The sequence below is a fragment of the Ptiloglossa arizonensis genome, chromosome 4 (genome assembly GCF_051014685.1).
Source record: "Ptiloglossa arizonensis isolate GNS036 chromosome 4, iyPtiAriz1_principal, whole genome shotgun sequence".
Taxonomy (NCBI): Eukaryota; Metazoa; Arthropoda; class Insecta; order Hymenoptera; family Colletidae; genus Ptiloglossa; species Ptiloglossa arizonensis.
Genome location: NC_135051.1, coordinates 15,229,421 through 15,255,382, shown reverse-complemented (window position 1 = coordinate 15,255,382; position 25,962 = coordinate 15,229,421). Strand labels below are relative to the sequence as shown.

The 25,962-nt window shown below is 36.9% G+C and overlaps 1 protein-coding gene across 3 annotated transcripts in view; it reads right to left on the bottom strand.

Annotated features, from left to right (window-relative positions):
- Positions 1-25,962, bottom strand: part of Nrx-1 (neurexin 1) — a 674,791-nt gene that overhangs the window by 276,858 nt on the left and 371,971 nt on the right. For all 3 annotated transcript variants that reach the window (XM_076310652.1, XM_076310653.1, XM_076310654.1), the window contains exon 7: positions 9,012-9,164. In XM_076310652.1, coding sequence (XP_076166767.1) covers positions 9,012-9,164 — 153 coding nt within the window. The remainder of the gene's footprint in view (positions 1-9,011; positions 9,165-25,962) is intronic.

Genomic DNA, 25,962 nt, shown 5'->3' with positions numbered 1-25,962 from the left:
ATATCGAGCGAAACAGTCGCCAGTCCGTAACGCCGGAAGCTACGGGCTGGATCCATCAAAACCTTCGACGGAAACCACGACAGACAGAGTATTATTTCAGTAGCAGGTAGGGTAGAGGGCACGGAGGGGGGTTGTTTAAATTCGAGGACGGAACACTGTAACCGACCGCGGATCCCAGTGTAATCACACGACGCGCTCCAAACTGAAATTCTGAAGTCGGAAACTCCGATCTTGCGGGATTTATCGCGGAACAGGAAGTTCCCGCGCGACACCACGGAATAGACACCAGAGGGGGGTGGCTGCCTGCGCGGATTCTTCGATTATTTACGCAGACGAAGTTTCGTAATATTTGGTACGCGGATTTTACAGTACTGTTGTTTGTCTCTCTTCAAATCACTTGAGAAGAGATCTTTGAGTGATCGATCCCCGTACGAGCCCCCAAATAACTATTGTACTCGTGCGTGGTTTATGGATATATGTTTATTTATTATCAATTACAGTGATAATAGTGTTAGATGTAGTGTCGGTGGTTAGTTTCGCTTGGTACGTTTTTAATTGTCTCGTCTTATCGTCTTTTCAGGCATACTGTCCGCGACACACTCTTCGGGCATACTCCCGTCGTCATACTTTGTCATACTGTGTCATACTGGCGTTATACTTTGTCATACTGTGTCATACTGGCGTTATACTTTGTCATACTGCGTCCCTTAACGTTCTTCCCGCGCTCTGTATAGTCATTCCCATTCATTCTCCTTCATTCCAATCCTCGGTCTCTCTCACTTGAGACATTCGGTCACGTTCGGCCATCCTAATCGTTCGTCTTTCCCAAACACTCTTCACTTTCTCCGAACCACATGTATTCCCTTTCATCCCCATGCATTTTCACGCTCGGTCGTCGCGCAAGAGCAAGACCCCCTGTAAAGGATACTCGTGCCTTCCAGGAAAGCTAGCGGACCGATCGGCACCAAATGTTTACTTTAACTCGAGTTCGACCGCGCGCGTTATCTTGTTTAGGCCTACGCTCGAAGCAGGCCTAAGCGGACGCGGAAAATCCGATACTACAGTACCGAGTTCGTGGTGCGATCGTTCCTCTCAGTTTTCTTTTCGACCCAAGGTGGGTTCTCGAAGGATCTGGGACAGGTGATTTTGAAGTTTTAGGAGAAACGATTGGAATTACGTTCTGGGGGAGATGATCGTTGAAATTGTGGCGATTGTGGCGCAGTAGGGTTAAGATGTGGCAAGTAACGTCGGTCGATCTCATTGTTATTGAATTGTATTTCCTTCTATCGATTTCAATAATTTTGTTACAAAAATTTGTAACCTTTTCTTTACAAAAAGGTCTTTTCAGAGACCTCTAGGTTGTCTATAATTCGTCGCAAAATTTGCGATTGAATACTTCTCGCTTCTTTGTTTTAGTTTTTTTATTATTAATGTACCAGCTTCTTTTTACTTTTTTTTATTAATGCACAGGTCAAAATGGATGCTAGGTATGAATTTATAATTAAAAATTTGCCGTTTAGCGTTTGTCTATTATTTTTTCACTATCAAATGCAAAATGATGTTTCATTTCTGTCTACACTGAATCTATCGATATTTTGGGGGAGAAACTTTAACGAAATATTGTTTAAAAGAAACTTGTAAATACGTCACTCGGTTCCAAATGGTCGGTAGCATTCTTACATAGTAAAATAAAACTGTGTTTCTTGGAAACATTTTCGAGAAGGAATATCCTTGCGAAAATGTTAAAACCTAACAGAACAATAACAAATAAAAAATTAACAAACAAACAAAGCTCCATTTTCGTAAGAAGATGCTATTAAGAGATGATGTTGTCAAGTTTACACCGAAATGGACGTTATTTATTTTACCTTCGAGTAGTTGAAGCGCAAGTTCACCCCCGTATGTAAACATTACGCATAAATACGAGCAACAATCGTTATTCCGTAGTATTTACGCAGAAAAAGACGTATCGTTGCGTCAACAGCGGCTCGAAAAGCGCTGAACTCGCTCAATCGGTTTCTCAGCACTTGGGCAAACAATTCCGTATAAATAACGTCTAACTTTTTCTTTTTTTTTACCGACGAAGCACGATTCTTCGTCCATCCGGCGAAAAGTATCGATTATCCGGCCGATGTCCGTATAGTTAAACAAACAATAATATCCTACGGGAGAACGACGGGAGCTGAATTTCCCTGGAGGTTTGGCAATAGGTCGAAAATCTGCGCGGTACTCGCGCAAAATGAAACTTCCGGCATTGTTCGAAAAAACTACGTACATGCCGCTCCTTTCTTCGGGTACGGTATCGAACTGGTTCTTTATTTTGCGTACCGTATCGCGAAAGGTAGAAAGAAACGTAACGCAGGGAAAGAGCAGGACCGCGCCGCCATTTAAATTTTCTTGACAAATGCACGCGCGTATTTTAATATTTCACTTTTTCCCTCGTGATATTTCTCTTTATCGTGCCACGGTCCCTTTCAATTCACGTTCACTGCGACTCGAAATACACCGAGCGGTACATTTTGGTTTTTTCTTCTTTTCGTTTGTTTGAAAGAAATCCGCGCAATTAGAATGCAAACACTTGGCTAATTTCGAACGCACAGTGTCGGAAATTACACGAATTTGTGGCATTATACCGTCACTGTCAATGGAAAGTATACAAATGATATTGATTAATGTAAATATTTACCCGAACGTACAATTGAATTTTGTTGGCAGTATTCTGTGTGTTCGTTGGTGGCCATTTTGCGAACTTTCGATGCTCAGTTACCAGGTTTTGTCGCATTTCAGGGAAGGTAATTTTGTTTTTATTACGTTAGGAAATATTAGACTCGGTCTCGGAATTTTGAACAATGTTAAAGTCGCGAACATTAATGGAGTATGTAATCGATGTATACGAGTATTTGTATATTACTGAGTGTACTATTAATTAATTTTATTTTGCAAATATTAGAAAACTATCAAATTTGTACGGTATTTTAACAAGTGTATTAAACTTTAGTTACTCAGATTGTATTTAATTGTTTGCATAACGAAATTCAGTCCCAATATCTTATAAATATAAAAGAAATATGTTAAGCTGTTTGAACATTTTCCACTGAAAAGAAAGAAATTATGTGAGTTTGTCGCTGTTGAACCTTAATTGTAATGCTTCATTTATTTGTATAAGAAGTAAATAGAGTATTGTAAAATGTTGTTTTCAAAAGACATTAAAAATTCATAACTTGCACTGACTTTAATTTATATAATCCGATTCCACAAAATATATGGAGTTTTACAGAAGAATTTCGACAAAGTATAGAAAGGATTAATATTAATATTGAAATGCTAATAACATTGTAAACTGTTTAAAGAAACCCTAAAAAATTGTCAAAATCTATATAAAGAGTATTAAAAGCTTAAAGAATATTTGGAGCAAGAATTGAGGCAATATTTTTTAACGAAAATATTCAGGATAAAAACGAGAATTATTAGAAAATAAAAACACTATCACTTTCATTCTCCAAAGAGAAATTTATGCTTTCCCTTTTCACCTGCGCTCGTGAACAATTGTTTTTGCTTTAATTATAATTACAAATACCGAATAATCAACTGAGTACGGTATTGTTTAATAATGCAATGATCTCTGCACTGTTGTGCGTAAATATATGTATACAAATAACTTCCGGCACAAAAGTGTTGCGAGCAACTGTTTAATAAACGGTAAAAGCTGTTTAAATATTAATATTTCAATAACCGCGCTATAAACATCCCCCATTGCGTGTCAATAAATCTCCAGAGCTAGTTTGGTCGTTATTGGCCTTAAATACGCAACTAATTAAAAAGCTCGACGTATAAACGGCCAGGAAGAGATTCATTATAGTGTATAGCATGTTCAAAGGCAAGAATAATTTATCTACTAATTTGTGTGTGTTTTTTTTTATGAAACCTTCCGAGTTTTCTGTATTAATATCGAACTTTGTTGCTTTTCACAGTTATCTTCATCAATTAAGGAAGTTCATTTAGCAAGAAACATAAGAATTTATTGAAATGACATTACTTTTTTTCTCTACGAGAAAATTACTTATTATCGATAAGGATACCAAGAAAATATTACTTACGATCGATTGAAATAAGACAAACTACTAAACCTTCTTCCAAATCAATGCTTTAAAATTAAGTAACAATTTTTTTTTAGTTTTGGTCCCCTTAAGTACGCGAAATAATCCATAATCTCACTGAAAACTAAATTATCCACGAAACAAATTGTTTTCTATTTCTATAAGGAAGAGGATCTTCCTCCGAATTGAAACATTTAAATTGAATAATAATCTTTTTTCTTGATTTTGAGCTCCCTTAAGTACGTAAAACAATCTACCCCCTTGCAGAAAATTAAATTATTTACACTAACAACTATTTTTCTATTTTTGCATGGGTAAAATAGCGAGTTCGTCATTCAATTCTTTATTTGTTAATTGTCAATATTGTCTCGAGAGGAAATTTCGAGTAAACCCTCCTTCGAGTTGAAACTTTCAAATTAAATAATAATCTTTTTTCTTGATCTTGAATCCTCTGAGTACGCAAAACAATCCACCCGCTTTTAAATTAAATTATTTACAATACAAACTATTTTTCTATTTTTGCATGGGCAAAATAGCGAGTTCGTCGTTCAATTCTTAATAATATCAATCCCATTTATTTGTTAATTTTCAATATTGTCTCGAGAAGAAATTTCGAGTAAACCCTCCTTCGAGTTGAAACATTCAAATTAAATAATAATCTTCTTTCTCGATTTTGAGCTCCCTTAGTTACGCAAAACAATCCAGCCCCTTGTAGAAAATTAAATTATTTACACTACAAACTATTTTCTATTTTTGCATGGACAGAATATAGTGAGTTCGTCGTTCAAATTAAATAATAATTTTTTTTCTTGATCTTGAATCCTCTGGATACGCAAAACAAACCACCCTCTTTTAAATTAAATTATTTACAATACAAACTATTTTTCTATTTTTGCATGGGCAGAATAGCGAGTTCCTCGTTCAATTCTTACTAATATCAATCTCGTTTACTCGTCGGTTTTCAGCATTGTCTCGGTAAGTTTGGAGATGGTTCCAGACTCGAACGCATAATAATACCGTTTCCGCAATCTCCGGCAAACCTCGCGGCAAGTAATTGGTGCGAAAGGAAGCCCACGGCGATTTCTATTTGCATATTACGCCAGTTTACGTCGCTACACCCTTAAAGCTACTTACGGAGCGATATCCGGAGAACGATGGCTGCCGTTAACCTTTTGCGTCGTACTTTTACTTTACGCGTCGTTATTGCAACCAGTTTATCGTTTCGTTCGTTTCTTTATTACGAGTTCTCGCGCGAGGCGCACGCGGCTCTCCTTGGCCTCGCGTCGCTTTTTCGACGCGCAAGTTTGCGAGCAAGTTGCCCGCCATGAATATTTCATCGCGTCGCAATGACCGGCACCGCGCTGTTACGCTCGGAATTTCTGCTTGGATATTTTCATTTTTTAACGAAACGGCCGCGGAACTTGCTGCAGGAACAGACGAACCCGAGACGGAGGGAAGTTTATTAAGCGAGGCGGGAAAACAATTTTCTCCGATCGCGTATAAGGTTTTAAGTTTTCGATCGAACTTGCACTCGGCTCTCTCTTCGGAATACGTAAGATCGAGTGAAGAATCTAAATCAGAAGTTTTGGAATAAGAATACGTAAGTAATTTAAATCACGAATTTGGATACACGAGTTTGAGTATGTAATCCTTTGGTACATAAGAGCGAGGAAGTAATTTAAATACATAAGATCGAGTAAGTAATCTAAATCATAAGTTTTGGAGTAAGAATACGTAAGATTTGGTAAGTAATTTAAATCACGAATTTGGATACACGAGTTTGAGTATGTAATCTTTTGGTACATAAGAGCGAGGAAGTAATTTAAATACATAAGATCGAGTAAGTAATCTAAGTCATAAGTTTTGGAGTAAGAATACGTAAGATTTGGTAAGTAATTTAAAACACGAATTTGGATACACGAGTTTGAGTGTGTAATCTTTTGTTACATAAAAGCAAGGAAGTAATCTAAATGTATAAGATCGAGTAAGTAATCTAAATCATAAGTTTTGGAGTAAGAATACGTAAGATTTGGTAAGTAATTCAAATCACGAGTTTGGATACATAAGATTGAGTATGTAATCTCTTGTACAAAAACAGAAAGAAATTATTCGTGTTGAACATAAACGTGACATATGAGGAATTATCACTATATGTTAAAAGAAAGAGAGTTATGTACGACAAAGAAAAACAAATTTCAGGTCACTTACGTACACTGAATAATTAAAGCATATATTTGGTTTACGCTTTCGTCTTCGTTGTGAAAAACTTGACTACGATTTACATGTTAAACGAGAATAATTTGTTTAGATATAGCAAAGAATTTTGTGTTATCTGAAATGTAAATGATTGTCTCCGGTGGTTTTTTACTTTTGGCTTTTACAAGGTAGGTTCTATTTTTATCATCTCTCATTTGAAATACTGATGCGAGATTAAAATTTCTATTTCTTTTTACTGTATCTATACTTTTTAATTTCTCTCCTATTTTAATACTATTGTTTTTTTTTTTGCCCTTATCATTTCTCTGAAGCGTTTACAATTGTAATTTTAAGTTCACGTTTAAAGGTAATATAAATATGTTTATGAAGCGAATTTCCATTTTAGCGACCGACATTTCTTTTAATTTTATTTTCAAATACAAGTACTTAAAAAATATAAAATTTACCGCCAACGATGGAACTGAATGTTAGTTTGTTAATAAGTATCGCACCATATATTTCGTATTGCATCATTTCGTAAATTGTTATAGACTACGTTTAAAAAAAGACGAAAAGAAATGGATTTTATGCACTCGAAAATATACAATAAAAATAGTAGGTAATACAGGAAAAGAAATGAGGTATTTCGTATTAATTTTTATCTTTTTCAAAGACTTTGTGTTTTATATGTTCGAACACTGCTTCGAAATAATTTCTCTATTCCATTAAAGCAGGTATTATGAACTTCGAACATTTATGCTCCGTTTATGTATTATGTAAAAGAAATGGATTTTATGCACTCGAAAATATACAATAAAAATAGTAGGTAATACAGGTGAAGAAATGAGGTATTTCGTATTAATTTTTATCTTTTTCAAAGACTTTGTATTTTATATGTTCGAACACTGCTTCGAAATAATTTCTCTATTCCATTAAAGCAGGTATTATGAACTTCGAACATTTATGCTCCGTTTATGTTGGGTATTTGGCTCTGGGAGGACAACGATGCGAGGTTTTATCTTTTAATGAAACGAAGCGTCGCAAGACAAAACGACGACCGGTAGACGTTACGACGCAGTCATGCTAACGATAACGAATTAAAAATGCACAAGTGCAGTTACAATTGGTGCAACCTAGCGTTTTGTTGTTATAGTTTTTGAATTGTCCCGCTCGAGCGTTTGAAATAGAATATTCAATGCGCAGTACCACTCGTATCGCGTAAATTTTTAATACCGTATTTAACATTCCTTCGTCTTTAACCAAATGTTAAACTTGGCGAAAAATCGAAATATCAATGCAAAACGGGGCAACATTTTTATTCCTAGAGATTATGAAAATAAATTGTAAGTATTGACGATTTAATTTAATTTAACTGATAAAATATTTAAAATAACATTTTTTAATAATACCTTTCACGAAAGTCTATGAGAATTTACGAAAAAAATGTTCGGTATAATGCGAAGTATAATGATATCCCATTGAAACTTTGTTTGTTTGTAATATTGTAAGAAAAAATGGTAGAGGAGAGTAACTTAATTAGTTTCCGCATTACATAATTTTTCAAGGAGATTGGAGTTCCACGAAGCTTGTAATACTTTAATTTTAATTTAAAATTAAGCAAAAGTTTCCTCGCCTCATAGGTTCCGGGTCTCTTATATACCTTTTCTCATTTGCCTCTTAAATGTGTGAGATATTAAAGCTTGTAACACCATAATTTTGCAAATATCCTCCATACAACACCGTAATCTGGGAAGTTTTCATATAAAGTAAACCCTTACGAATTTCAATCTACGAATAAATAAGAATTAACTATAAATAGGATAATGTTCCCTATATTCGCTCGAGAGTCGTATTACTTCTTTTCGTAATAATTATGACTGAACACTAAGATTAAAAAGAATTCTATTTTAAATCTTGTGCTACTGAAACTTACTTCTATTCATAAAATAAATTGTAGAGTTTGTTTAATCCAACTTCCAACCACTGATGTGAAACGATTGTTACAGAACCAATTGACTACGTATAATTTAATATCGATTCAAAGAACCATCGAGATATAAGCAAACTTTGCTTATTTAACCAAACAAGCGATTGTATTACACATTGTGTGTACCTACATTAATCCGTGATAAAAATCTAAACTGCAGAATGATAGTAAAGAATTATGAACGAACAATATAATTTCTTTTTACATTTTATGATACTGTCTTTATAAATTAAATTTCAGCCACGTCGATTTCCAATTTGTCAACATCTCCAAAACAAAGAAAGCAATAAAAGAAACAAATTTATTTCAGAACTTGCACCAACTGTAAAGTCAAACCTTAAAAAATATCTCGACACTTCGCGTTACCGATAATTATTTCAGTATATCAACGATTGACTGGACCTTGAACCAACAATATCACGATCCCCAAGAAATCATCGTGGTTGAGAAAAATCTTCGTCGTCGATCAAACGAAATTCGAAACGATTGCGCGAAACTTAATCGGATTCTTCGTTCGTCGTCGAACGATGAAACGAAATTCGAAACGATTGCGCGAAACTTAATCCGATTCTTCTTGCAAGCACCTACGGGACTTACGAGCTATTACATCGGTCGCAAACATGCCTTCTAAGCACTTTGCATGCTTGGCCCGCGAGGTCCTGATCGCTTGTTTCCTACACCGTTCAAATAAGTCGTAAAGTGGATCACATCGATCCTGAAATGGATCTCACCTTTCTGAGGCATCCGACGAAGTTGTTGATCCCTTTGGCGCCCTGCAGGGATCTCGCGCCTCCGCCCACCAGGAGTCGATCGCTCGCCAAATGTATGAACGAGCCCGCAGTGTGTCCGTGTTCGGCGTAAATCGCATCGACGATGGCGGAGAGCTGCAACACAGCCCATGGGGGGCAAAGTTCGTGAGGGCTTTCCGAAAAGTTACGCTGAAAACCCTCCCCTACCCCTCCGTTACCCTATTCCCCCCTCTCGGTAACAACGTCGGTTTAAAAGCGTCGGCTGGAACTCGATTTCAGATTAAAGTGCAGCCAACTTGTCCTGAGACGAAGACACGGTTCGACGCGAGGGATTAAATTTCCTCGAGGCTTCGCCAACGAAGAAACAGACACGTGTGTCCATTTATTTTCGCGGTGCTCGCGAACTTCCAAACGTTCAATCGTCTCAGGATAGATCGTGCACGGTGATCCAGCAAGAATCTTGAAGAAATCACGGGAGCTACGAAGTCTCGATTATTTCGAGAAAATAGGACTCTACGATCGAGGTGAATCTCATTAATCGTTGAACGAACAATATAATTTCTTTTTATATCGCATTTGTATTATACTGTCGTTCATGCTTCTACGGAACAATGTACAATCTTGTACCATTGTCGATGTTCATTTGTCTGTAGTGATAAAAATTGAAAATATTATATTTGTTGCTGTACCTTCAAGAGAATAATACTTATGGATTAGAGAGATTTTTACGATGAAAATAAGTCTAAGCACGACCTCTTTTGGGCTATTTTTAATTGTACGTAGTACATTTTTCAAAAATGTTTCAAATTGAGCGAGATTAAAAGTGGTCGGAAGGAAGTCGTGTTTGAGTTCATTTTTATCGTGAGAATCTCAAAAATTCATTGATAATAGTCGTATAGAGGCAAGGAAAAATGTAAAAATAGAATATTGGTTGCAATGATTCTAATGCAAGGAAACATTAATAAGTTCGATCCTAACATCGATACGTTTTTCAATCATTAAATATCGCGGAGTTATCGATTAAATGTTTCATAAAAATTTATGGAATCGCATGCAAGTAGGTTGGTATCGTCTACTTCAATATTTCGAAAGGTTCGAGCACGAGGAGATTGCATTTGCAGTTATGGCGGATCATATTCATTTAAAGGCAATCTCGAAGAAGATTGTGCATCAACCACGAAAAAGATGTGTATCTTTGTTCCGTACCCGCCTGAGAAGATGACCCATGAACGTAGAGAACCCACCCTGACTCTACATGCAATCATCTCAGGCGCGTACTGTACATACTATACATCGTGCAGCCATCAAGCACCTTAGCATACGAGATGGATACACATACAGAGAAGAAGAAGGGATTTTCATAAGTTGATAAGAATTTTTCTAACCGTGTGGTTACAAGTTTTCCTAGAAGCACAAATCTTAAATAACGTGCGGAATATTGGGAAGTTACCGAACGTTTAAATATATACGCGCTTACGAAAGCGTGAAAATAAAAGAAACGTGTAAATCGACGATAATGGTCTACCAAGTTCCAACGTCGTTCGTCATATTGTTATTCGTCACCCTGAATAATTGTACGTCGTACAATGAGCCGTAAGGTGAATAATACGACAAAAGAACCGACAAGCCTCGCGAACAATTACACGGAGAATTTAATTTTCCGTTAAGGAAGGATAATCTTGCTCTCTCGACGAAGAGAAACACACTACAAAGAAGAACAACGGTTGTTGCTCTTAGTCACGGTCGAGATCTTTTTCCTTGTTAATTAACGATCGTTAAGAAAAAAGACACGCCAGTTTCGCCCGGGTAAACATTGCGTCTTTGTACGAGGCGTACCGAGCTAATCGGTGTAAAAACAAATTCTCGTGAAAAACGAGGTTCACCGCGTAAGCGATGCGAGGGATGATTGAAGAGAGAAAGTGGGCAAAGTTGCAAGCGTCACGGGAGGCCATTTATTTTATCCGTTTGTTCTTCTGCTTTATCGAACCGCGATGCGGAAACAATACGATGAATCTTGAAGAATCAGATCGTTCTGTGTCTGTTTCTTTTCGGCTAGCAGATGATATACATACATAAGTCGTTCAAGAGTCTTTCTCTACTCTACAGATTTACAATTGTGTAAAAAGGTACGAGTTTTGGTAATTGCGTAGTTACAAGGATAATTGTCGATTTGGATTGGAAATATTTTCCAAGCCAAAGATAATAGTAACTTAAACATTTTATTACCAATTTTTCGTTCAATTTTCGTTAATTAAACTCGTTTTTATAGTTTAATATTTGTAATATTACAATTCTTAAGAATTATAGTTCTTTTTACGGTACTTTGTACGTACAGAGGTTTTGAATTGGCAGCTTTTCGAAAAAGCCATTAATATTGATCGAAGGTCTCCGGTATCAGGATGAACCTAAAGTCCTTCTCCATCTTGGTGCTTCAAGAAGTCCATCAAATCTTTAGCAAGAAAGCGTTCGAGTTCTTGATGGTTCGGCTCGAGATGTAGGACAGCGCTATCCAGAATAGGAGTTCCTCACGACTGCTTCCCCTTTCAACCACTACTTTCTCCCACAGAACACCCACGTTGTCACAGAAACCTGCAGTGGTGGCAAGAGTGGGAGAACCTCAGAGGTCTTACGAGATTGCCTAAACTCTCACTCCCGCCTCAACGTGATACCAACACATACATCAAGAGCAGCATCTATGAGGTTTCTTATCACGGAGACACTGTTTTTTCATGACTACCTTTAGCGTCGCGCAGTTCTCCGACAACATAGGATTGCCATGTAGGGGGATGGAACAGTTGGAAGGGAAAACACCGATGTAAAGCCCTCTTCAGGAAACTTGGTTCGAGAAATTTTTCCTTCTCCATTTTACTCTGTTCGATGATTAGTTTCCTTACCCCTTATTCCAAACCAAAGTCCACAATGTTTCGTTTCAAATATTTTGTTCACGTCAGTTACGTGCATACATGATAATTGCAACGGGGTGGATGCACCGACGAGCAAAAAAGGAACAATGCACTTGTGAACACTTTTCGAGTTGCGACCTGAGTTTGAAAGCTAAGATGACGCAACCTAGTGAATGCCTATACCCATACATAGGAAATAGATACAAATATTACAGTTTAAAATACTACCAATCCCATAATAAGTGTATATACTTTGTTTCAGATCAGTAGGTATTTTACCCCATTGGTTGCATAACTGATTGTTTATAAACCGAGATAATTCTAGAAGATAATTTTAGAACCATCCTCTTAGCTTATCAAGGAAAAGGATAGTTCGATTTCGTCCGAAAAATACAAGTTTTATCGAGACTGTTGACCTCCCCTTTGTTAGCTCGTAACAGTTGGAAGAAATGCTAAAGTGTTCTAATGGTTAAAAAATGAGCACAATTAAGAAACGCGGTATAATTTCGGTAAAATCGGCTAGACATTTACCTCCAGCCTTTTAGAGTTTATTTATTCTCGTCGTCCCAAACGTTTCGAGCTCGGTTTCGTCCGAAAGGTACACGTTTTATCGGTACTGTTGACCTCCCCTTTGTCAGCTCGTAACAGATGGAAGAAATCCAACACGTGGCGAGCAATGTTCCACGCGGTCTTGGAACACGATATCCTTAAACGAGCTGGATAGGAAGAGAGTGTCTGGAAAGTCCTCCGTCGAAGCCCCGGCACAATATCCGGCATGGGCCGTTTGCAAGGATGGGCAAACATCGTAATGCACCTCTCAACTTGCCAGTCGAAGAATCTTCGGCTCGGGAGGGTCCCGTGATCCCCTTAACGAACTGCTTCCCCTTAATTTTATCACGGTAGAGTTCCCCACTCCATCTGAGATCTGTTTGCTCGCGAAGAAACATCCGAGATAAGACCGCGGGAATTATGAAGAGATTGCTGCTCGGCTGTGGTCCAAGGAAAAGCATCCTTCGCTGGAGAGTAGTCTAATTACGAGAACGAAAAGCGCCAGTAGGAGGGGAAACGGCTGGAAGAAGCCCTGGCAAAGTCCTTTCGACCCCAGGCTCAACCGTGGAGAGGAAGACTTCGCCAGGGGGTTCCACTACCCACCCCCCTGCACCACCCCTTGTGAAAAGAGAGGCTGAGAAAGGAACAGGATAACCGAGAGATAACGACTATCGACGCCTTGCCATGAACTCGTAATGGACCACTCGACGCCATTCTTCGCTGGGACGGTTGCTCGCCTAAATGCTGGATTTTATAGGAGTCGTTGCTACTGACGGGACCGACGATAATCTCCGTGGTCAGTTGTAAATGATTTTGCGGGTTGAAGTTTCGTTCGATGTACACTGGAGGGGAGAATGCAGAAATTGAGAATGTAGGCGAATGTTTGGAATAGTGTTAAAAAATTGATATTTGTGCAACGAAGAGACGTGCAATTATGTTGCAGTAAATTACTGTTTTAATTGCACTGTCTGTCAAATTAAAACTGTTCTTCTGCCTTTCAGATAACCAGTAGGTGATCTTTGTAGAGTCACACTCTACAAATAAGAATTCGGAAGTCGAATTACTGTATCAAAATCATGTTTCCGAAAATCATGACTTTTTGTGAAAACTCAGGATTTATTGTACGAAAGGTACATAGATCGTTAAATTGTTCGTAATAACAGAAGTGATATTAATTACAAGCAGAATTAAAAGTGATGTTCTTTTAAGAACTATTAACGCTAAATCGATTCACGACACCTATCTCAAACGGTGCATGGATTTATAAATATTGTTGATCTAGACTCGAACTTCCATTCACGTGTTAGTTATAAACATAACATAGGGATTTTCTATTTTCACGTTTCGACGCTTCCCGAACATCGCAGCGCATTTAGACGGATTGATTGGCTTAATTAAAAAGTTCCACGTTGGTTTTCCCTCGAACCAGGATTGCGTGGCTCTAAGTTGGTATCACATGCCGCAGCCACCACGAACCTTTGGTACGATTAACCTCGTCAATTAATTTCTCTGTCCACGGAAAACAATTGCTGCAAAGCAGAGGAGCACGTTTCGCAGACAATGTATAATAATTTTATCCAAGATAAATTTTATCAAAGACTTTAAAAAGACATTAAAATCGCTCGATTATACGAATATAATTCATACTTGATTTGTTTGTACCTAGATCGAGTGTATAAATCTCTCACGAGTTTATAAGAAATCAAAGTACACTGATAGTGAACGTTGTTGCAGCGATAATCGGCGACAAACGTTGAAGTTGGATTATCTCGTCAACTGCGCTTCCCGAAGAACAAATAAATGTTATCCGGATCGTTGGAAATATAAATGATGAAATTGGATTGATTGTACTTTTGTATTTGATCGCACTTGACCGTCGAAGTGGACTCCTTACACAGAATGGTTGTTGACTAAATGCTCACGAAATGTATGTTGACTGAATGTTTCATACTGAATGAAATCTCATCGCGTATATTGACTGAATGTAATACGGGATGAAGTCTGATCATGGAAAGTTTGATTTTTCGCGTGTACTCGATATTTACATGGATTTAGTGCGTGTTCCCATTGGTAAATCGGTTTGTCGAAATGGACACGGTTGTACGCGATTGAATTAATTTTTGGTGGAAAAAGGGAAAACATGAAGTAGAAATTTTCGCTTCTCGATGTTGACCTGGAGTTCTCGGAAGCATTGTTAATAAAAATTGAAAATTCGAAAGGTCCTCCGTTGCCTTATAAAAGTTTTGCATATGTTCAAACGCAGTACCGTAATGAAAAGTTTGGAAAATTAAAAACTGCATCTGGCAGACTCGAAGAATTCCTGCAGACTGTATGCACGCTTAAACAACCGTGTTAAATTTCAAAAAAGATTGCATTCAAACATTAACCTGCTTATTTCGCCGCCACACAATTTCTCTTGGATTTGTTCGAAAAATGTTCAGAATCGTCGAAAGAAAAATCTCTCTCTGTTACCAACTTACTCTCCGTTTCCTAAATATCGACTCGCTTACTGCAAAACCACGAATGACTCGAACATTCCCGTGGAATCCACTTTCTTCGAGTTATCACGGTGCTTCATAGCGGTTCTTTAACACTGCTTTCCCGCTGTCTTGTATCAAGCGTCTCGAGAACGCACTACGTTGATTAAAACTTTGCAGAATGGAATCCGGGAACTTGATCCGAGAAATTCTTCTCTCGTTCCGCGTCCCACTCTCTCAGTTCGTTCGGGGGTACCGTGGAAGTTTAGCTGTTGCTCGAAGCAAGGGGCGTGTTCGTACAAAGCATCGCGTCGCGATAATATTCATTCGTCATGACGAATTCGACAAATGGCAATTGCCACTCGCGGAACGTGTTGCCCGTTGTTGGAAATTTCTTGGAAGTTCTCGAGGAAAACAGACACGAGCTCACGGCGCCGACACGGTGCCCCGCGGACATTAAGTAGAATGTCAAAGTTTATTCTGCAGCCCAATCGAAATTCGTTGTTCTTCGGGGAACTGTGCACGACTCGGCTGCTTCAGGGTCGCAGCTTTCGAACTTCTGCACAATTAAAACTTACACATGCCACAATCAGGGCAAAGCATAGAGCCCTTGTCTCGCGAAACTTGAGAATATCGCCCGTACAGACGGAACGGGGATCTCCGTGGCGCGCGCGCGGGGAACACCAACCGAGATAAGCGCGATCAGCGAGTCTCTTCGTTTCGTAATTACACGCTGGCTCTCGCAGGACCGATCTTCCGGGAACTTTTAAAACTGTACTCTCGACGAATTAAGGGGATGCGTGCCACGGCTGGGATTATCCGAATAGTCGAATATTTGAATACTCGTAGTCTGAATTTTTTTTTGAAAAATACAAAGACGTACTAGGTTGTTCGATAAGTTTCGTCGTTCTTTCCATCGTAAAAGAATACTATGGTACTTCAATTTGGAATAATTGTAAATATACGAACGAGTCGACGGATCTGCGTGAAACTTTACACATGTTCGTGAAACAGTAGTGTCATCTTTAGAAAAATAAAATTACGAAACTATGTTCATAGCTCCGTTTCTTATTAACGACAAAACTTATCGAGGAACCTGTTACTTGAGTATCGATTCGATTTACATTGTTGCGTCTTTGAAGAAAGATGGTTGTATTTGTATACTTTGTGTACAAATTTACGATCATGCTTCTATTACTAATTTTCTTCAAATTGTTTGAAATATAGAACAGGGATGATTTTGATACAATATTTGATTACAGACATATGCTCCATTTTACAATCATTTTTATTCGTAGAAAATTTTCTCTTTTGCTCGGTTTATTGTGCGAATTGTCTGGATGTTTTAATTATACATTAATTATTTCAAATATTGAAATATTACGTAAAAAATATACGCTTTTGTTTAAAATTCCTTTTCTTTTTATTCACACTTTTGTTCTTTGCTATGTTTATTGTGCAAGTTATTTGGATATTTTAACTAATCGGATTTCTGCATTATTATTTCGAATATTCGAACACTCAAATTATCCGGATAAGTAAATAATTCAGACTATTCGTTCAGCCCTATACAAACATTTGTCAATACGAAAAGAAGAATTTTTTCAAAAATTTATTCGTTGATTTAATTTTTCTTTCATTAGGAAGTGAATGTTGCAGATTACTTTTGAAAAATGTCGAAATTGAATATAAGCAAGTATTGCCATTGAATTAAATGTCGTGTATGCGCGCAGAGCGGACATGGCTGGGCTGTCTGGTTGATTCAAGTTCTCACAATGGTGTCACGTGAAAATGGATAGAATTTTATTCAATTTGCTTGTATTGACTATGACCAGTCGTGTACGATTTTTCAAATTATATTTTAAAGGGAAAAGTAAAATTTTACGCAAAAGATTCGTTATTTAATTTACGAATAAAAATATGAGAAATCGAAATATTAAAAAAGTAGCCAGATAGATCGATGACAATATCATCAATTATACACGATAGACACCTCTACAAATCTATTTAAAAATTCGATTCCCTTCTAAATATCGCGTTACTTTTCAACGTGAAGTTTTCATACGACTTGACAGTACGATCAATTTAATTGCTACTCAAATGTGGTGCATTTACAATTCAGCGTGACCTGCTACAGACGCTGAATAAATTTGTTAAATACATCGTCGAGTAAAACAGTAATCTAGCCTGTGTGTTCGTTAATTTCAAAAAGAATAAACATTTTACACGAGTCGTTCTCCACTACGTTCTCCTTGTATCAAAAGGCGACCTACTTTCTCCGAAAATGTTTACCATTGCTGAGTCATTTTACCTCGGTGAAAGAATTCGTAATAATTAACGCGCTCTCGTGTTTATTATTTTGTAAAGATAACTTCGAGCGTTTCACGCTGGTAACAATCCTTTGTGAATGTGCAACTGATCGTTGCGTACTTTTGGATTTCTCGGAAACGTATACCCCTGCTCGTAATTTGTCCATCGTTGTTTCGCCAGTTTTCATCAAAGGAAAATGATTTATTACGCGTACCGTGCACAGCCACCGTTGCGGATTCCGTGGCGGAATTTATATCAAGAGTCTCTCGTTTAACGCAGTCAAACAACTGATTTTTGCGACTACGCGCCGATTATATAAATTCACTGCTGCACACACGCTCGAAATTTTACGAAAAATTTGCCGCTGCAAACCGAATGGGAAGCGGATTTATCCCGTCTCTTTGCCGTTTCGTTAAATTGCACTAAATTGTTAGGACGATTTTTATTTCAGCTCGTCACGGAATGTATCATTGAAATGAAAATGGTCCGAGAGACGAAAATATACGGGACAAAAATCGTTCGACGAAATTTTGAACAAAGGCACAATAATGATTACAATGTAATTCGAATACAAAATATATCGTAACAATTTTATACTTCCTTTGACAGATGAATTTTTTAGTTGTCAAAGAAATAGTATACGTTATGTACTCCAGTATTGTTCCGAATATTAATGTTGCGATATTGTTGCATCTTATTCGTGCATTGTAAATGATTGACTTTACCGTAGAAATTAATTTTGATCGAAAATCGAGAAACATATCAATACTAATCTTTTACTTTGATTTTCGATCAAAATTAATTTCTATGGTTAAGGCCAATCATTTATAATGCACGAATAAGATGCGTATTACAACATTAATATTCAAAACATGCGTAAATGTTAATAACAATTGCGTAGAGGAACAAACAATCACTAAAATCATTCACTTTTGCAGATTTCAGAATAAGTTGATATTTATTTATCATGATAAATGACAACTGTCATAGGACTATATTTTAAACAATTATTAATAATGTCCTGGTATAAATAATGGCTTAAAATATCATTTCGTTGAAATATTCTTTGTTCACGAAGGAATTTTTCATTGAGGTTCAACCGACATTTTCAAGGCTACACATATCGATCATCGCGAAGATTTTCTATTTAGAAAAGCGATTAATTGAATTTCGCCGCTTTTGAGTAAAAAATGCAACTTCTATGCGTATTGTGTAAATTATAAGAATTAAACAAATATTAAATTAATGTATCTAATGAACAATTGTAACTTTTTATGCTTTAAAACTTTACGAAACACATTTTACTTTGAATCTCGATCTAAATCAATTTCTATAAGTTACTTTATCATTTTCAATGCATAAATAAGATGCACATTGTTCGATTAATATTGGGAACATGCATAAATGTTAGTAACAATCGTGGAAATGAACAAACATTCACCGAAATTGTTCGCTTTCGCAGATTTCACAATATCTTGATGTTTATTTATCATATTTATTAAAAATCATCGTAGGACCGTAGATTAAATCATTATTAATAATGTCCTAGTATAAATAATGGCTAAAAATATCATTTCGTTGAAGTATTCTTTGTTCACGAAGGAATTTTTCGCTGAGATCCAACTGACATTTTCAAGGCTACAGGTATCGATTATCGATTCACAAGTCTTCATCGCGATGATTTTTCCATCTAAAAAAGCGATTAATTGAATTTCGGCACTCTTATGTAAAACACACAACTTCTACGCGTATTGTGTAAATTATAAGAATTAAACAAATGTTAAATTAATGTATCTAATAAACAATTGTAACTTTTTATGCTTTAAAACTTTACGAAACACGTTTTACTTTGAATCTCGATCTAAATCAATTTCTATAAGTTACTTTATCATTTTTAATGCATAAATAAGATGCACATTGTTCGATTAATATTGGGAACATGCATAAATGTTAGTAACAATCGCGGAAATGTACAAACATTCACCGAAATCGTTCGCTTTGGCATATTTCGCAAAATCTTGATGTTTATTTATCATATTTATTAACAATCATCGTAGGACCGTAGATTAAACCATTATTAACAATGTCCTAGTATAAATAATGGCTAAAAATATCATTTCGTTGAAGTATTCTTTGTTCACGAAGGAATTTTTCGCTGAGATCCAACTGACATTTTCAAGGCTACAGGTATCGATTATCGATTCACAAGTCTTCATCGCGATGATTTTTCCATCTAAAAAAGCGATTAATTGAATTTCGGCACTCTTATGTAAAACACACAACTTCTACGCGTATTGTGTAAATTATAAGAATTAAACAAATGTTAAATTAATGTATCTAATAAACAATTGTAACTTTTTATGCTTTAAAACTTTACGAAACACGTTTTACTTTGAATCTCGATCTAAATCAATTTCTATAAGTTACTTTATCATTTTTAATGCATAAATAAGATGCACATTGTTCGATTAATATTGGGAACATGCATAAATGTTAGTAACAATCGCGGAAATGTACAAACATTCACCGAAATCGTTCGCTTTGGCATATTTCGCAAAATCTTGATGTTTATTTATCATATTTATTAACAATCATCGTAGGACCGTAGATTAAACCATTATTAACAATGTCCTAGTATAAATAATGGCTAAAAATATCATTTCGTTGAAGTATTCTTTGTTCACGAAGGAATTTTTCGCTGAGATCCAACTGACATTTTCAAGGCTACAGGTATCGATTATCGATTCACAAGTCTTCATCGCGATGATTTTTCCATCTAAAAAAGCGATTAATTGAATTTCGGCACTCTTATGTAAAACACACAACTTCTACGCGTATTGTGTAAATTATAAGAATTAAACAAATGTTAAATTAATGTATCTAATAAACAATTGTAACTTTTTATGCTTTAAAACTTTACGAAACACGTTTTACTTTGAATCTCGATCTAAATCAATTTCTATAAGTTACTTTATCATTTTTAATGCATAAATAAGATGCACATTGTTCGATTAATATTGGGAACATGCATAAATGTTAGTAACAATCGCGGAAATGTACAAACATTCACCGAAATCGTTCGCTTTGGCATATTTCGCAAAATCTTGATGTTTATTTATCATATTTATTAACAATCATCGTAGGACCGTAGATTAAACCATTATTAACAATGTCCTAGTATAAATAATGGCTAAAAATATCATTTCGTTGAAATATTCTTTGTTCGCGAAGGAATTTTTCGCTGAGATCCAACTGACATTTTCAAGGCTACAGGTATCGATTATCGATTCACAAGTCTTCATCGCGATGATTTTTCCATCTAAAAAAGCGATTAATTGAATTTCGGCACTCTTATGTAAAACACACAACTTCTACGCGTATTGTGTAAATTATAAGAATTAAACAAATGTTTAATTAATGTATTTAATGAACAATTGTTACTTTCCATGCTTAAAAACTTTACGAAACACTTTTTAACATCGAGTATCGATCAAAATCAATTTCTATAAGTTTCTTAATTAATTGCAATACATAAATAAAATGCGCATTGTTCGACCAATATTGGGAACATGCAGAAATGTTAGTAACAATCGCAGAAATGGACAAACATTCACCGAAACCGTTCGCCTTCGAAGATTTCGATTAGATCGAACAAAGACAATGGAAGAAACGGTAAGTCACCTTGGGGAGGGTATATAAGGAGCCCCCGGTTGCTTAAAATTTCATTGTTCCTGGAGCCTCCGAGGTGGACGGATCTCTTCGTTTTAGGTTCATGGAAGGGGGACCCCCCACCTTGGTAACCGGTACTGGCCGCCGGTAGGCGGTGGTCAGTACTGGCAACCACTCTCTCAATCCTTTCTTTTTTTTTTAATTGTTTCTTTGTCCAATTCATTTCATTTGTTCTCTGATTTTAATTTCTACTTGTTTTTCCATGTTTATTTTTTTCCACTAACCAACTTCATTTCTACTTTCTATTATGCCTTGACTTTATGTTTCACTTAGGTTTCTCTTAGATACATTCTCTTAGATGTATCGGAAAACGAAAAACGAAGAACGAAGAGGACTGATGTATTGCATCCTCCGCGGGATTCTTAATTCCAAGTATAGACTAAGTTAGTTTTAAGGTCACCATGTACGAATATCTGTGATCTGCCGAGCAATTATCCAATCTTTAGCTTCTTTTTGCTCGCTTACTCGTATCTCAGTCCGGCCACCTCTGCTTGTTGCATAAGCAAGTGACCGGCCGTGGAGGTGGACCGAACGCTCGATCGCCGTCTCTTCTGGTGCGTCCGCTTTGAGAGAGAATATGCTGCGAACACAGGGGCAGGTGTTCGCACCGGTCCCTGCGGAAGCCCTTGTTCCATAAGACCCTCTCTTCGTCATCCTCCGTGAGTCAGGTCCACGCTCTGCGTGGCTCCTGGCTGCGGAGTTGGGAGAAACGGGGCACTCCTCTAGAGGAGTGGAAGGCGTCGCGCATTTCCTTGAGAATCTGGCCCACTGAGGGGAAACGGGACCGACCTAGTAGGAACAACTCCACGGTTCGCGTCGCGTACTTCCCAATTTTGCCTAATTTTTCCATAATGTAATTGCTCGGCAGAATTAAACGAAGAGATCGAAGGAACATTGATTCCTTCTATCTCTGCAGTTAGAATAAGTTAGTTTTAAGGGTGTGATCTGCCAAGCAATTATCCAATCTTTAGCTTAATTTTGCTCGCTTCCTCGTTCCTCAATCCGGTCACCACTGCTTCTTGTACAAGCAAGTGACCGGCCGTGTAAGTAGTCCGAACGGTCTATCGCCGTCTCTTCCGATGTGTCCGCTTCCAGAGGGGGCATGTTGCGAGCACAGGAGCAGGCATTTTTGCCGGTCCCTGCGAAAGCCTCCAAAATAAGACCCTCTCGTCGTAAAGATGGAGAAACGGGGCACTCCTCTAGGGGAGTGGTAGGCGTCGTTCGTTTTCTCTGTAATCGGAACCACGGAGGGGAAACGGGATAGACCTAGTAGGACCAACTGCACGGTTCGTGTCGCGTCTTTCCCAATTTTGCCTCATTTTTCCATAATGTAATTGCTCGGCAGAACTAAACGAGGAGATCGAAGGAACATTGATTCCTTCCATCTCTGCGGTTTAGTAACTTCGTTTGTATTGCGTGTCGAGGGAGATCGATGGAACTTTGATTCCATCTATCTCTCTCCGGGTCTCCGCTCGCAGCAACCTCCACGTGGTGAGACCTGGTAATCGGTATTACTCGCGACGAACAATAATTCGTCGTGGGTAGTACCGAGCTAATTGGCTGCGAATTTAGAATATTATATCGAGAAAATTTCTGTTAGTTGAAATTGTTCGAGAAGTACATCGTAGTTTGGTGATTGGTATCCAGAGAAATATACGAGAAAAGAGGACAGAAGTCTGACGTATTAAAGAAAAAGTGAAACATTATTTTCGCAAAGTGGATGACCCATTTAATCCCTCCATCGACGTTGGTTACGTATACTCATGGCTCTGCTGAATCGTGACAAGCGAGCAATGGAGCACATAGTGGCAAACCGCTGTGCACGCGTTGCCGACGAATATTTTCTCGGTCTGCTGAAAATGTAAGTCGTTTCGACACTACTGCCGGGCAGTTTCTTCTGTGGAAATGTCTATAGAATTCGATCGTGGGTGGTGTTTTCATTCGAGGTGAAGAACGTTTTGTAAAAATACAATAATAACGCGGAGAAACTATGCACATCGGTACTTTTTTAAACAGGGGTTAAACAGAAGTACCGACTTCTGTTAGAATTGGCAGAACTTTACTAAAAGTACTCACTTGTTAACCAGTTAATAGAAGTTAGATAGAAGTACCGACTTTTACTAGAGTCAATACAGTTTGGTTGGAGATACAAACTTTTATAAATGATTTCTATCGACTGTATAACATTCATTTAACAGTACGTGTATTCAACAAACCATCAAAGATTTTAAACTTAAAATCCAAAAAGCTTTGCTCGAAAAGAATTAATGTCTCGATTTCTACATGCTTTTTTTTTTAAGAGAAATCGACTTATTCAAAATCTTTTTCCTTCAATCTCTCCTCCCACTGTGAAACGTATCTTCACGCTAGATTACATTCTCGCGAAAAAATACATCAACGCGGCCCTTTAAAAAATAATATACATCGCATCGCGCGAGGTTTATGATCTATTATAATGTCTCGTAAAAGTTTATCAGCAAGTTCGCGGGTGACTCCACTCGTGATTCAAATATTCGCTTTAATACTTATAGCAAGGCTACCTCAGGGACACCAGTATGTGTTTTGTATTGAAAATATGTAGCCTGTAATTTTTTTATACGTTTCATTACTATTTCGATTGGTAAGGGCAAAAAAGGAAGAAATCAACTAAAAAGATTTTTGCAATAAAATTGAAAACTTACCGAAAAATTTTTACGATTTTTCTATATCATGTATTCGTATGTCAATTTCTTTCCTTTTACTTAAATCGCACAATGAGTAACTTAAATACACAATGAGTAAAACTTGTCAAAATGAAACAAGACACTAGATGGTAAGAAAACATTAAAAATAATTTATAAATTTATCGAATCATTATATTTATCGAAAGGTCTACTGAAAATTTCAAGCTGAAATCTCACTTTCGAAGGTAAATAAGATTCATAATAATAGACTTACTTTCTCGAGAAATAATGTAATTTCTCAAGAAATGAGAAACAAGAAATAATTAAACTTTCTGAGTAATTCTCGAGAAGAAACATTAGTATACAGCGATAACAGTGAACCGTTTTAAACTGTAAATGATAAATGTTTGGGTCACGATGAAATAGATTTCTGACGATTAATAGGATCAATGTTGAATCAAAGTACTATAATAATAACTAATATAAGAAGGAAGAAATTATGGAGTCTTTCGAGCAGCCTCCTTGTTAAACAATGTCGATCATCTTATCTAGGTATGGTAAGGATTAAGAAGAACTAACTGAAAGACTTGGTGAATACTATACTTCCTCTTGTAAGAAGTATTTTATGCATCAAAACATCTGACCATCCTGATTTCTAAATTCAGAAGGCTCAATAGTGATCTCTTTTAGTCTTTTACACAATTCTGTGCACAACTCTTTCTTTGCGATATACTAGCTAACGTTTACAGAAAAAGAGATTCGAAGACTGCTACTCTAGACCCTTCTCACCCTACCAAACCCAACCGAAGAAGTTGAGTAAAATTGTTCCGCCTAGATGGAGCGCAAATAAACACTTCAAAGCCGGAAAGTTGGTCTAGAGTCTAGACCGATTAAGCGCAAGTTTACACGAGTTAACTTGGATCGTGTTAACGAGTTCTGAACTCTAGTTCGTCAGCATTCACTGTCGACGTCAGTTAAAATTCGAACGCACGAGCCACAGGGCTATGAATCTAGAACATTTCAAGTATTTTTATTAATAAACATTAAGCAATGTCCTCGATCCTAATTGGTGGAAAAGGACATCATCGAACAGGATCAATTAGAACACTGACATGCAGCAAGAAACATATAGAGAGACATAGTGAACTACAAACACGTAACTACAAACATGGACAGATATATTGTTAGATTCAAATCAGTCGGTCGTTGTTAAACTAGCATGGAAGTCACACGTAAGTACACGTGTATTAGTAATCACTATTAAAGAAAGGTATATGAATTATGCTTGTATAATTTCACACCCAATAAATTTTCTGTCGTCCTTTTACTTCCTGCGCTCAACAACATAACAGAGGTAGATATTATTCAATTTAACGCTCTTTTCTATTATTGATGCTTTCGTTGAGATTCCTCTTGGTGCGTGATCCAATACAATCATTGATTTATACTCTCTGGAGAACGCATATTCGTGCTAGATTATCTTCTTGCGATAAAGAGTTTTCCAATAAGGGAATTTTGAATTGCAATAAAATGAAACCTACGAAAGATAATCCGGTACTCGTTGTTCTGTTTTGAAGCACATTCGGTAACATTATACATAAAGTGTAATATCGTTTAAATAATCACCACGATTATTTGGTGGAACGAATCGTTAAATTTGAATTCTCGGTAACACTTTCCCTCACAGTAAAAGAATTCTCGCTTCTTGCATTCTGTTCACCTAATCGACATATGTTGGAACAGGTTGATCAACGATCGAACCATTGGCATCGAATTTTTCCACTCAACTATGAATTGTGAGTTCCGTCAGTCGATTATGTGCACGAAACGTTGTTCGAATTGGACGCAAATTTCGGTGATAAATTTTAATCGTTTCAAAGCATTGAGCAACTATACATGGATCCTGGATGATTTGTAAAGCATTATCCAATACAAATGTCACGCGACTCTGACAATTCAATAACGAATATGGCGCTTGTGACGATTCAAAGTTCCATCGCTCTTATTGAAAAATCCTGTATATAGATCCTTTGGAAAATAATATTGTTAAAACGAGTGTAACGATGATGTCAGGTGTGTTAGACGTAATATCAATGGCTGATATTAGTTTTAAGGGCTACCATTTTCTCATTAGCGAAGGGTCGTTTGTTACATGTTCATAGGTTTAGCTTATTTTAGATTTTTCAGTTCCAAGCCGAAAGTTAGAAAAGGCACACGATACTATCAGCGTGCATACTAAGTTTTATTACTGTATATATTCTTTTTATATATTTTGACTTTATATTTTTGTGTTTGCAATTCA